Raw genomic sequence first — 14956 nt, 5'->3', positions numbered from 1 at the left:
AGGAAATTGCAACTTTTCTGTGCAATACATTATGAGAGAGATGACATTCACGTGGTTCAAAAATGTTTTCAAACAACAACTTTAAACACTGTGTTTCCAAAAAATATGAACCTGTTCGCAGCTTGAACAAAAGTTCATTTTCACTTCTCATGCTCTTAAAGTTCGTACTTATGCTGGGTGTAAGCTGCGTAAAATAGGATTTTATGCTCTAGTGCATAAAATAAAAAACCATCACATTAAATATGTGTAATTGTTTTAATTTTACAATTTTAATTTCAATTTTAATTAAATAATCGTTTATTTGTAATACTGCTGTTTAAATTCCTCGCAATCGAATTGAAAAGCAGAGTGTATAACTCGTTCATAAAACCCATTTTACCCTCGACTTAAGGATCCACCCGAGCCGCAGGCGAGATATTAATATATAGAGATACACTCGTCTCGGGTAAAATGACGCGTTTTATGCACTTGTTGTACAATCTGCTATTATTACTCTTTTTCCAAAAAATTAGAACTTATACGTAAATTGAACAAAAAAGCTCATTTGTTGATGGTGATGTAATTTTACGATTATATATAATATAATGTAGTAAACATTGTTGCAGACTTACGGAAAACAAATAATCCGTAATATTTTACCCAACAGATGGCGTGAACGAAATAAAAGCGATGATGCAGCTGTCAGTCCGACTCATCACCGAAGAGATGCTATTCAACTCAATCACAGTGCGCCTGAATGACATGACCGCGGAACAATTCCTCTCACCTCTGCTTGGATTCTTCATTGACGGCTTGGCTGCTATTATACCTTGCCCAAAGGAGAATATTTATATATTTAGTATACAGGTAAAATATAAAACTTTTCATGTATTTTTTTAAATAAATTTAGTTTTATAAAATAATAATTATAAACGTGCACTCCTGGATACGCAATTGGAGACACCTTGCATTTTTATCCATATAGCTCTTGTCCTTATTATTATTATTCATATAGACTTAGAATACAAAAATATTTTTCTCATCGAAGAAAATATTTTCCTCGGTTTTAAAAATACTAATTTTCAACAAGGACATGTGAAAATGACGTTTAATATACCAGTTTCAAAATTGCATAAGAGTTTTTGCTTAATCAAAAATTCTTTATTTTAAGCTTACAGCATTTAATATTAAAGATGCAAGATGCGAACCATCTTGCGTCTTTAATATTAATTATTAATTATGTATCCGGGAGTGTTTTATATTGATAATTTAATAGATACAGCGTGAACAGATTTTGTGTAATCCTATATTGCTACGGTTATTAATTCTTGCATATTATTCTTCCAGAAGCAGGCAACTTAGCACTTTTCTTGATGACTCTTGCTAGACGGAACAGCTCTATTGCATTACCTATTGCCTGTTCACTTTTTATCAATACATTCTTATATTGCAAACACAAATAAATACGAAACATACATAAATGATTATAACATCTATTCTAATTATGTAGAGCAATAAAATTGTTGAGTATTGAGAACCTACGTAACAAAGCTAAATGCAAAATGCAGCCTACATAATACATTTTATTTCACAGGATGACACTGACGTAACTGGCAACATTTTGAACGTATCATTCTCCGCTCGACGGCCAGAAGCAGAGATTGGGGTGTCTGGTGACACTTCCCAATACTATTCTCCGACGCACTTGCGAGAGAGGGTGTACTTACATCGATCTACCTTAGCCAGGCTTGCTACGGTACAGGTCCGTCGAAAAACGATTCACGAAATAATCTTAACACGATTTTATATTCGCGTTTATGTAAATAGCTGAATTATCGTATTGTTTATCTATCCCAAAAAAAATAAAAGGGCTACACAAATCAAAATGTAGAAGGGGATAAACTTCCATTGGATCCCTAAAAAAATACAAGTAACAAATGGCCAGAGATTTTCTTTACGTCGCAGTCAAGTTTAAACTAACAATATTGTTATGATTCAGTATATAAATTTTAAATATTTAATACTTGACTATTTCTACCGTCAAGCTGTAATCTCAAAAACTCAGATCTTTGTGATTGGGAGCCTGATTGGCAGTGCAATCGTTATAGACAGGTATGCCGCTTATCACTAAGCGCACGTCTTGTACGTCCCGTCACTTGTATCTTCAAGAAAAAATGGTTCTATACTCAAATGATACTATATGCTATATTACTATTTAGCAGGCAATAAGGAACTTAGAATTGAAAGAATATAGGTACAAATAAATGCGCTCATACTTAGGATCCTGTGGGAGTAACAATTTACCCTGTGTACTTTCACTCATCTTGCTAGACTGACATGAACACTGTATAACATGGCGAGTAAAGTACGTCATCGCTTAAAACTCATACCGAAATTAAAAGAAATAGTTTGTATGAGAACTCCGACACTTTTTATTGATTGCTTTCATAAGTACTTTAAAAACAATTTGAATCTTACAAGAATCGTTTTAATTAATTGAAGGTGCTGCCGTTCGACGATAACATCTGCGTCCACGAACCCTGTCTCAACTACGAGGAATGCCTCACCGTCCTCAAATTCGGCAATGCTTCCGGCTTCATTACTAGCGATAGTGTCTTGTTTCGACCTATTTACCCTGTCACTACGTTTGCATGCCAGTGTCCTCAAGGTTTCACAGGTACGTGTTACAATTATTTGGTCCGTGTAATTTCCGGGCATCTTGTGTACAGCTTTGCCATATATTGGTTTATAACTCAAGAGCATTTTTTTAAAAGATAAACTAAGTGCTCATTTGACCATTATCTCACCTGATGGTAAGTGATGGAGCATGAACACCTGACACAGAGTTATCACCGTTTAGAGCTATCAATTTAAATATTTTATTTCTGCCGCCAACTAATAATGTTAACATTACTGTGTTCCGGTTTTAAAGGGTAAGGGTGAAATTACAGGCACATGGGACTTGTCAACTTATTTCTCAGGGTGACGGGCGCAGTGGCAGTGTCCCTCAGATCTTTGCGATTTAAAGCTCTGAGTGGCACTACAACTGTTATGGACAGGCGTGTAGCTTACCATCAGGCGCACGACTTGCTCATGCCGTCAAAAAAAATTGTGTGAAAGTAAAATCTGATCAATTATAAACAGTCATGGAACAAAAGTTGTTGTTTATGATGTTAGCAACAAAGAACCCTGTATAAAGCCTATTCACTCTGGAAGACCAACGTCTTTACCCAGTTGAAAGACGTGATTGATAAAAAAAATCGCGAATTATTAATCCATATAATGTCTTGGATGTTGTAGAAAGTAACTGAAGATCCCGTCAATCCCGTGCTACCTGTGTCCACGGTCATATCCACTGTGAACTGGCAACCTGTACTATCACAATTCTGACAACTTTACAGGATGCAGGAAAAATCATTTATATAGCATCTGGTTTATTAAATAAAAGTACGTAGGTACATACATACACATATAATAAAAATATTTAAAAACTACGTATATTTATAATTAATTATAATTGTAAGTCAATGTAATTAATAGTAATTTTTTTCTTCATCCTGTTAAGTTGTCAAAAGATAGATACGAGATAGTACCGATTGCCAGTTCACAGTCGATATCCTCAGTAGCCGTTAGTTGTGTGTTATTAATAATATGACAAGCTGAACGCACACATGTAAATAAACAATAATTAAGGGAGCATGGTAGAGCAGGTATTTATTTAAATCGCAATATACCAACCGATCCATACTTGTTAAATACTGTGTATTTTTATTGGTGTTTAGTTTAGTTATTGGAGTTTAGTTTAGTTTTAATTATTAGAATATACTAGAATATATAGATTTGTCTTCAATTTGTTATAATATTAAAGTAAGCTGATTGTACGTAAACCTATGCCAATGTATAAGATCTCTCTTCTGTCAAAAATTGTCTGTCCCTTTGTGCCTTCGGGGATTCGCTCTGGGCATTTTGAAAGGAAAAATGTCGTTTTTATTTTGACTTTCAATTGTTTTGTGAAATCTAGTTTAAAGTGGAATAGGATAGTGCTATCGTGTCTTAATCGGAGAATAAAACGCGAAATTATACGAATCTCGAACTAAAATACCCGTATCGGCCCGTTCTAAGGAATCGTTCCGAGTCAATCCAAACACGCCGCCTCAAATTGCCTATCCTCTTTGTGGCGGCCATATTCACAGAAACATAATTAAACGAAGACATGGCTCAAAGGACTTGTATCTAAGCCAAAATTATTAATAAAAAATAAGTAATTTGTGCCTTCGCGTTCAACAATAAACCCGCGATAATTTTAATTCCAATTAGAAAATAGATGAGTCTCAATTAGCCCTCCTACACTCCTTACACTCAAGCTGTTTCTTTATTTATATGTTATCTTTGAAAATTAACGTGAATTTATTGTTGAAGGCAAGCATAGGTTCATAAAGGCGAGGCACAAAGGTACAGACAATTTTAGATAGAAAAGAGCATATATTGGCATAGATTTACGTATATTCAGCCTAGTTTAAAATAATAACATAATAAGTTGGTGACAAATATATTTATTGTGATATATTAATAAAAATTAAAAGCTAATTAAAATACAAGTCCAGGTGAATTCGACCGCAGACATTCTCGCCTTATCGCACAAATAGATAACGTTTCCCTCTATGTGGGGTTGCAGCTATTATAACGCAACCACCTACCCGCCAAGCAACATCTCAGCATTCATTTGTTAACTTTTAAAATTGCTGTGACTACTTAGTAACAAACCTAGTGTATAATTTTAGGTTCGAGAGAACACTACATGTGTGATACTGAAGTAGACCTATGTTATTCGTCGCCTTGTGTTAACAACGGTACATGTCTACGGAGGGAAGGAGGGTACACTTGTGTTTGCACTGCTGGCTTTACAGGTAACTATTGATCTTATTTTCGTTCTTTTATCTTGTAATGACTAACATAATACATGAGTACTTCTTATTTCTGATACGAAGATTTCGATCTTCGCAACACAAAGAAAAATTCCTTCGATCTAAGTGGACTCGAACCAGCCTCTATTGCCGCACCGGGGCCACCACTCTTACTTAAGTACCTAATGCGCAACAGTCGGCAGATATCACGAATTTCTCTATGTGCTTGTTGCAAATCTTAGTATTAGGTTTAGACGTTTTTTTTGCCATCAGCACCAACATCTTAATATTATCACTTTACCTACTTCTACCAAGCAGTAATGTGACCATTAATGCGCTCTGGTTTTGAAGGGTAAGGGTACTGGTGAAATTACAGGCAGGTGGGACTTATCAAGTTACGTCTACGGGTGCAGTGGCAGTGCCCCTCTGATTTTTGCGATTTAAAGGTCTTGGGTGGCACTGCAACTGCTAGACAGGCATGGTCGTCCCGTCACTTGGTTTCACAAAAAAAAAAGTAAAATAAATGTGACTTATTTTTAGTAATAGCCGTGCACATTATGCCTTTGTTCTTTTTTTTTGCAGGAGTAAACTGTGAAACAATTCTCACAAAAGAAACCTGTGACGTGAACGGTGCGGGTACAATCTGCCGCAGTGGTTCCCAATGCGTAGCGAGGAGGGAAGGTGGAATCTTATGCCAGGGCTGTACAATCGACGCTGCGTACACCACGGCGCTATGCGAATTGAGGGCAAGGAGCTTCCCTGTCTCCTCTTTCTTGACATTCCCTAGCTTGAAGAGACGACATCGATTCCACTTGAAAATGAAGTTAGTAGTTATTAACAATATAAGTATAATATTTTATTCATTCTAATGAACAATATATAAAAATATTTGTTTCGTCCCAGATTTGCAACCCAAACGACTTCTGGACTTCTTCTGTACAACGGGCGTTACAACGAGCGTCATGACTTCATAGCTCTAGAAGTAGTCAGCTCAGGGGCCGGGCACAACGGTGGCGCGGGTCTGCGGTTCACATTCGGCCTTGGAGGAGCCAAGACTGAGGTCACTGTAGCTGGAGATGTCGCTGATGGACTGTGGCATAGTGTGGACGTGGAGTATTTTAACAGGGTAAGTTCACGCTGAAACCGTAAGTCTAGAGGGTGATTGCACTAGCGTAACAAACGTTCAGTTCAGTTCAGTTCAGTTCATGTGTGTTATGACTATCCGTATTCAGTGCGTCCCCCAACGAGAGATAAAGTCGGTACGCTTTTCTAAGGGCCTATACAATTGAAATATCGTACAGAGTATGTGTTATTGAAGTGACGAATTAAATACGCCTTCCCAACCAACATAAAGTTAAGCATTTCATATTTTTTTCAGACGGCCACAATAATACTGGACGAATGTGATAAAGCGCTGTCATTGGCTGGCGCCGCAGAATTCGGCATTAGGTACGCCTGCGCAAACTTCAGTAGGAAAGTACTGCCACCACGATGTGATATTCCTACAGAGACTTGCCACAGGTAAAGAAGACTGAGTGTATTTTTTATTGTTTCTTTCTCTCCACTTACTTAAATACGCCTATAGGTAGTATGAAATTGCCATTTTACAGCTTTGGTTACTTAAAAATGAAATAGTTTTCACAGTATACATTCAGATTAGAAACTTTTTGAAATTAATTGCTACTAAATTTAAAATTTTGTTATTAATTTGATTTTGCTGAGGATTGATTATGTCGATATTGAGATCCTGAGAATATTTGTACTTAAAACTGTTTGCTACCGATGTTCGCTACTTTTGATTCGACATTTCTCTATTATGATATTTTAAACGGTCGCAAGCGGACGAGAATCTCACTGGAGAAAAACACTGCTCATGTGACTTCAAAGGTAACATTTAACCACATAACGTATATATATTTCTTATTTCCTAGGTTCCTTGATTTAACTGGCCCTCTACAAATAGGTGGTCTACCAAACATACCCAGTAGTTTCCAAGTGAAGAACAAAGATTTTGTTGGATGTATTTCCGACTTCCATATTGACCACAAGTTCGTAGATTTGAACAGGTAAGTACCAACTCATCACTTCTATATGCATCGTCTCGTTCGTAGTAATAATAAATACGTACAGTCAATTAAAAAAAATACAGAGCATCGTCAAGTTTTGTCATTTTTATTATAGAAAACTAAAACTTAAAAAAAAAGATTTTTACTTAACTACACAATAGAACGTGATTATTCCTGACTCACTTTCGAAACGATCACTCCAAAGAGAATTTAAGCACTACGGATCACTCCAGCAACGATTGTATCTGGAGTAAAGATCAATTGTGCAATGACGCATCAGTCTCCTTCCCAAAGACAATCGTATCTTCCCGCAGGAGTGTTGATTAAACGACTAAAGAACAAAACCAAAAAATTCCCTTGATTTTTTTAAAATGCAACTGTACTGTCATTTTAAGACTATTTTAGGTGTTTCCAAAATCAAATTTTCATGTTATTGATAAAAAATAAAATGTTTGTTTATTTAGGCATATTATACACCCAATAATAATTTAACATTACATTACATTTCTATTTACTTTCATTAACAGAAAATTATTACCAATGAAAGAATTAAATTAAATTGAATTTAAAATGGAATAAGGATTAATTTATATTTTAAAAACGGAACCTACTTTAAAAAGTAGTGCATGACTGTCCCGACAATTACATTGGCCGATTCGCTCACTCCCAAGCTAATACCCATTTTTGTTTCAGCTTCGTAGCGGACAATGGAACTTTGGCTGGTTGTCCTGAAAAACGCTCACATTGTGCATCAGCGCCATGCTACAATGGGGCGCAATGTCACGATTTATGGGACACGTATCTCTGCGAATGTGATGAAGGTTACACTGGGAAAGACTGTGCCGACTGTGAGTATATGACATTATACCACCATAAACTTTTGTTTCAGCTTTAATATAGTATAACTTTTTACAAAACAATCAAAATAAACTTTTAAAGTCTGTCTTTTTTTAAAACGGAGTAAAATGACAGATCATTGCGCAAAAGTGTTGCCCGCTTACGAGCAGCTAGTGATTGCAGTCGATAAATATTCTATCTACTATCGACTGAATATTGGTCACGCTTATGGAATAAATAGCCGAACTTGTTTCATTTGAATCATCCTCGACCCATTATTCTTCCCATTACTGAGCACAAGTTCATTTGAATTGTCAATTTTTATAAGTTCTTACACACATACACTGTATTAAGAATTATGTTTATGAAAAATACAAAGAGGACACATACTTCAAAGCTTTTTATTTTAATTCAATATAAAATTAAACGCAAATTAATTTAAGTTTTAGGTCTTCTTACAACTGCCTATTATTTAAAACAAATACTGGGTATTGAGGTAAAATTCCGATCCGCTATCTTTTTCTATGAAGTCAAATATGTAAAGCTATCGTTGATTTCAGCTACGTCCGCGCCATGGCGATTCAGTGGCGATGGAATGCTATCGTTCAACCCCTTACTGCGTCCAATACAACTGCCATGGCTCAACGCTTTATCAATTCGTACAAGGCAACAGGACGCCTTTCTCATGTCCATACAAGTTGGACAGAATAGCACCATCCTTATTACCGTAAGTTTATTTATAACACTTATAGCTATAACATAATTAGCATCAACAATCAAATATATAAAAACTTGAGTTGTATTGAATATTCGGTATTCGGCTTATTCGGTACTTATCCTGTTTTTTACCGAAACAGGCCGAAAACAGGAAAAAGAAATAAGAAAAAACAGTGAATTATTATGTAACTTTTATTAATGCTCCACATACATTGTAAGCTCGGAAAAACGCAATTTTTCGCTTCTTTGTCTAAAACATCAAAGGAGATATAATACTAAGTTATTATTCTAAGAGATTTAAGGAAGATTAAACTACAACTTGTAGCTTACCTACTCATGTCTAAATAAACGCTAACAAAATCAATCAAGTAGGTACTTATTGTCTCCTATCTATAAAATTATGTTTTCGGACGTTAATCAAACAAAAAAATCAAAGCAAAGTGGACAATTACTTTCTTCATGAACTCATGCATAAATTTAAATTTTGAACTGAATAGTTAAGTACTTTTTTCATTTTACTAAATTATTTGTCGTAACCTATATGGTTTTTTTTCGTGCTAATTTTCGTACTTGCGTAAATCAAACCGGATAAATTCGACGAATATCCGGCTTTCGACCACGCTCCAGGCCGAATAAAGAACTAACGACCTCCGATTGTTACCGACACGAATAAAAGCTACCCAAAATAAACAACTAACACTAAAAAACTAACAACAAAATTAATTCAAAATTCATATGTTGCTGCATTTTCTTCATCAAAGTCAATAAATTAGTGTGACTTGGATGACTTTGTATGAGCTTTTAATATTCTGATTATTTCACTGTACCTAATTGTGACGTTCGCTGCCAAATTTCAACTGACATGTAACACTAAGATGCTTTTTTGTTTTTGTCGACTTCTTGACCTCGAATTTTCACAACATTTTTACAGTTGAAATCAGGCCTACTGCACTATTCTTACAATGGGGAATCAATGTTTCTTCCTTCAACGACATTGGCCGATGGTACATGGCACCGCATAGAGATCAAATGGCTCGGTACAGACATCTCGGTAAATATAGACTACGGACATCGCAACGCTTTACTGCCAATGTTAGCCAATAAAATTCAAGGGCAATATATAGGCAAGATTTTGATTGGCGGACCGGATAGCACGGCTGGTTTATTGGCATCGGAAGTCGGATATTTTGAAGGATGCATACAGGTATGTTCTTCCAGTGTATGTTAAATATTTAATGGTAGAGTTATATTTAAGTTCCTAAAGATTTTATCATTTATCTGGTATTCAGTTTAAAACAAATATTTAATATAGACCCAGAATAGGAGAACCCTGTGTCGCAGGTGCCATGGACACACACATAGGCAACCACAAATTACACCCAAGCTCATGATAGAAATAAATGTAGGCCTTACAAATATTTCTCCCTGCCCTTGAATCGAACCAGGGGCTTCTGCGTGGTCGACTAGTATGGTAACCGTTCGGACACTGAGACATTTAGCCCCTTTGGGATAGACAGATGCCTTCCAAACGCTGCATATTTCTGTTATAATTTTTTTATTTTAATTTGACGTCTGGTTTGTTGTTGACAAGCCAAAGCTATACGGCATACAGACGCAGGTTCGAATCCTGTCAGATCAAAGGTATTTTTCTTTGTGTTTGGTCTTTGTTTTAATAATTATAATGGACTAGTGGGGTGGGTAATTTAAAAAAAAAATATCATGATAGTAAAACATTATCATAATAATAATATCATCGTAACAAAACATCATATTGAATAAAATTCTATATTATGTCTAGTTTCATTTACACAAAATATACAAACTTTTATTAAGCAATAAGCTGTGAAAGCATTTTCATCTTATTTTTCTTACTTTCTCGAAGTTTTTCTTATGTGCATTTTACAAGATTTTGACGACATTAGGGGCCCAACAAGTGGGCTCTGGATGAGGAAGTTTCGGGTTCGATTCCCGGTAGCCCCAATTTGTGAAATACTGGGTAGTGCCCCGGAGTGAGTTGATATGGTACTCATAGTACATACAATATCTAGTTTTTCTAGTTTAAGATCATGTAATTGGCGTGGCTATTATTATTGTTATTAATTATTACAGGATGTGCGCGTAGGAACAGCTCAGTCTTTACTGAACCGGCCAACGATAAAAGAAAATGTCAGAGATGGATGTCAATCTAGAGCTGATTGTATGTTGTCGATATGTCCCGCTTATGTGAGTATTATTTATGTTTTAACATAAAGCTTTACGATATGTATACGTGATTTTTTAAACTACATTTGAACTTGAACGTATCGATTTCTTAAATTTTTGCAATTGTAACACGTTGAAAACGGTCTAAATCGCATGTAATTTGTTTATACAAACAAACTAACATGTCGGTCCCTTTAGATGTGGTCACGGCTGAGTGAGATGGTGAAAAAAAGTCATCAACCAGTTATTTTGCCAATTATTGGAAAAAACAAATATGCGTAATTTAGATTCGAAAAAATAGTCTCACGTACCCAATGTACCCTAAGTTCGTCCACGGTTTAACGCTGATTGTAGTTGTGCTGAAGTACATAAACAGTGCGCGTACCAAGCTTGGGCAGATGTTCGACTACGCAAAGCTCCGAGTACTGAGAATTTGAATAAGAAGTGCATACGCGTGTTACGTAGGGCCAAGTTCGACCATGTGCGCCGCATAGGGCTAAGCTTGCCTCTTATCCTGCAGGCAGCAACTCCTTTTGGTCCATGGCCAAAGCGGTCGAATCTAACTTTTGTCGCCCATCTTTGCCACCTCTGCTGAGGCCGGATGGCTCACTGGCTCATACTGCGGAAGAGAAGGCGAATCCTTACTCTTTGCAGAGAGTTCGCGTCTGGATGCCGCAGGAAATCTACCACCTGCTTTACCTCAGGCTGTCTGCACTATGGCGCCAGTTTCCAAACGCCAAAAAGAGTACTTAGAACTCTGCGAAATCTAGACGTAAATAAAGCTAGCGGGCTAGATGGAATCCCAGGAATAGTCCTGCGTAACTGTGCGCCTGAGTTGTCTCCTGTTCTCACACGCCTGTACCGCCTCTCACTTGAGACTGGTGTAGTTCCCAGGTCGTGGAAGCTTGCAAATGTGCAATCTGTGCCAAAAAAGGGAAGTAGTTCTGACCCTGTCAACTATAGACCTATCACAGTTACTTCCATACTCTGCAAGACTATGGAACGTGTACTCTACAATCGTCTCCTATCGTACCTTAAAGACAACGACCTCCTCAGCGTTCGCCAGTACGGATTCCGACCAGGGCGATCTACTGGGGATATTCTTGTCTATGCCTGTCACATATGGAGCGAGACTATAGAAAAGCAAGGCGAAACACTTGCAGTGTCTTTGGACATTTCTAAAGCCTTTGACAGAGTCTGGCACGCAAGCCTTTTAAGTAAGCTTCCCTCTTATGGGTTTTCCACTGATCTTTGCAATTGGATCTCGGATTTCTTGAGCGAACGTTCGATTCGAGTGGTCTTAGAAGGCTGCTCTTCCGAACATATGGCGATAGATGCCGAGTTCCTCAGGGTTCCGTATTGTCTGCAACTCTCTTTCTGCTGCATATCAACGATATGCTAATTCTAGGTACCTTTGCGTATGGTGATGACAGCACACTTGTAGACAGGTACTTGACCAATGCAAGGGTCAGTGGAGAGGAAATCCAGTCTTGTCGAGAGTGTATGGTTTAGCCATTTAGATTTGACACTCCAGGCAGTCTCCGATTGGGGCAATGCCAATCTTGTCAAATTTAACGCTACCATACATGCAGGCGTGTCTATTCTCCACAAAACGGAGTCCCTTTGAGCTGCCTCCGACTTTTCGTGATATATCCATACCGATACCCGACTGTCTCCAGCTACTTGGAATGGACCTGTCGTCCAGTTTGAACTTAGGCAGATCCATTGAATCCATGACCAAAAATGCAGCAAGGAAGCTTGGGATCCTTTCAAGGATGAGGCGTTACTTTACACCGGGACAGTTGCTTCAGATGTACCAAGCACAAGTCCGATGGTGCATGGAGTACTTCTGCCACCTCTGGGATGGCTCTGCTACATATCAACTGGCCACTTTGGATTCAAGTGACAGCCGTGCCAAGAGGCTTATAGGTGACTCGGAATTAGTGGAGGCGAAGCTGCAGAGCCTTGTATACCGCCGTAAAGTTGCCTGCTTATCGGTATTTTACAGGATTTATCACGGAGAGTGTGCGATGAATTACACGATTTAATTCCGTTTTTCCCTTTCCATCACCGGGGGACTAGGCGTAGGCTTGGGTTCCACCCCTATGTTGTGGATATTCCAAAGATTCTCACGAAGCGTTACGCTTCCACATTTATATGGCGAACGGCTATGGAGTGGAATTCCCTGCCTACTTTGTTCCCTGAACGTTATAATTTGGGTCTTTTCAAGGCGAGAGTGAATAGGCATTATTTAGGTGTGCATGATGGCTTTCTTAAATAGTGACCTATCTCAAAATCAACAAGATGGTTTATAAACAAGTGAATCATATCTAACATCCAAATCGGACCAATCATACACTGGTTCATGTTTTTATTCACAATAAAATTTAGCGTATTCTGAATGCAGCTGTGTTATAAAACTAATAGTATGAACTATTTTGGGTCGAGACGCTATTCTTGAAAAGCAGCGAATGATTAAGTAGAACACAATAATTCAATTTGCGCTTACCGTTATTTGTCTAATTATATGATAATAAGGTCATGTTGTGTTTTTTTTTTCAATAGAGCAATTGTGTAGCAACATGGGACGCAACAGAATGCGTGTGTGAGACCGGTCGCATAGGCCCTCATTGCCTGGCGGCGTGTGATTTGAACCCTTGCGGCGAATACGCCAAGTGTATACCTGAAGAATCTTCTAAAGGGTACCGATGTCAGTGTGATGACCGATATTTGCTGACATGTAAGTATAATACTGTGTTAACATAGGTACCTTTGGCTTGCTATTAAAGACGAGTTTGTTTTTTAGGAATAGGGGCACGACTTGTTCGTCCACAACACTATCACTTTAAATTACTTTTCTCTTCCAAGATTTTGTGTAATTATCAATATCACAATACTTGTGTTAAACTTAGCCTTATGTATTTAAGCGAACGGATGTATTGAAGAAGGAATAGAAGAGTGTCCAGGAGGATGGTGGGGAGTAAAAGCCTGTGGACCATGCGATTGTGACACTATACACGGATACCATCCATATTGCGAAAGGAACACAGGGCTTTGTCACTGTAAGGTGGGTATTAAATGAGAAACAAGAAAGAAAATATTAAGAAAAAAAAACAAGGTATTAAGTGTGGTTAGAGACCCGAACACAAGCGTCTTTCTAGCGTCAGCGTCGAGCCAACGCAAGCACAGCGTCGACACGACGTCACGTCACGACAACAACGTGGTGTTCCTACACCCGACGTTCGGCACTATTTAGACGGTTTACTCCCGTTTCCCGACGCATGATACTAAGGAAGCATCATATTTGAGATTGTCTTTTGATTTGGTCTAGTAATTACTTATTTCACAATAATTGTTTCGGACGGATGTTGGACGGAGAACGAAAGTATGCTCCCAGCAGTCGCTCACTGTCACCGCGCTGACGTTGCGAACGTCGTTTCGACGCTGTGCATACGTTGGCATGACACTGACGCTCGAAAGACGCTGATGTGGGGGTGTGGGGTGTGGTCTCTTAATGCTAACAAATAAACACCCAAGCATTTATACCCACTATTGCTGTTTATTATGGACAATAATACGAGAGGTCTGCTAATCTCCATACTTACAGATCGTAACTCTGAAAAAGGTCAAAATTCCGTCTTATATCAAGATGGCGCAGATCTTGGATTTCAGTTGATTCCTCTATAATATGAATTACTCCTAAAAGAAGTCAGTTTTTTTCTTTGTAATATTATTTAAATTTGATCCTGAGCTAATATTATTTTCTGAACTTTCACAAATATGCGTGTCAATAGACGCCATTGTGTGTCACACAAGTAATTTATAAATTAACGCTAATATGGGTAGATGGCGGTAATCCTAAACTAAATAACAGAATAGCCGATACTATCCCCAAATATCTGTTCAATAAGCGCCATCTAGTTGATTAGTTTGTTATCACTAGAAATTAGAGTAGTTTTGATAAATTACAACTCAATGATATTATTTGCAGCTTATCAATGTAAAACACAAAATAGCTATTTGGTACTCGTCGTCATCTGGTGCACCAATAGGTACTAAATACCCAGCTACGCTGTCATGTATCGCCATTAGCAGCCCTCTTGAGTCATTGATCCATGATGTATATCAACAGTGAGTGGTGTCCTATAGATTTTGAAACTGTTAAAGTGCCATATTAGGTATATGCTTCCAAATGTATATACCATAGTTATAAGAGGGAAAGCTTCTAAATTTTTACCTATTTTGGTACGA

At 37.6% G+C, this 14956-nt stretch overlaps 1 protein-coding gene across 2 annotated transcripts in view; it reads left to right on the top strand.

The window, feature by feature from the left end:
* LOC113236584 (protocadherin-like wing polarity protein stan) overlaps window positions 1-14956 on the top strand; it is a 126817-nt gene that overhangs the window by 92099 nt on the left and 19762 nt on the right. The window contains exons 19-32 of one of the 2 annotated variants that reach the window (XM_026472721.1): window positions 647-846; window positions 1574-1741; window positions 2482-2656; window positions 4761-4886; window positions 5466-5706; window positions 5787-6009; window positions 6262-6404; window positions 6815-6949; window positions 7643-7797; window positions 8347-8513; window positions 9435-9707; window positions 10613-10726; window positions 13271-13445; window positions 13633-13772. In XM_026472721.1, coding sequence (XP_026328506.1) covers window positions 647-846; window positions 1574-1741; window positions 2482-2656; window positions 4761-4886; window positions 5466-5706; window positions 5787-6009; window positions 6262-6404; window positions 6815-6949; window positions 7643-7797; window positions 8347-8513; window positions 9435-9707; window positions 10613-10726; window positions 13271-13445; window positions 13633-13772 — 2435 coding nt within the window. The remainder of the gene's footprint in view (window positions 1-646; window positions 847-1573; window positions 1742-2481; window positions 2657-4760; window positions 4887-5465; window positions 5707-5786; window positions 6010-6261; window positions 6405-6814; window positions 6950-7642; window positions 7798-8346; window positions 8514-9434; window positions 9708-10612; window positions 10727-13270; window positions 13446-13632; window positions 13773-14956) is intronic. The other variant, XM_026472723.1, reaches the window with a different exon arrangement.

The sequence above is a fragment of the Hyposmocoma kahamanoa genome, unplaced genomic scaffold (genome assembly GCF_003589595.1).
Source record: "Hyposmocoma kahamanoa isolate Upper Pololo Valley unplaced genomic scaffold, ASM358959v1 92, whole genome shotgun sequence".
NCBI classification, from domain to species: domain Eukaryota; kingdom Metazoa; phylum Arthropoda; class Insecta; order Lepidoptera; family Cosmopterigidae; genus Hyposmocoma; species Hyposmocoma kahamanoa.
Note: the sequence above shows the minus strand (reverse complement) of the source record. Positions and strands in the feature narration are given on the sequence as shown.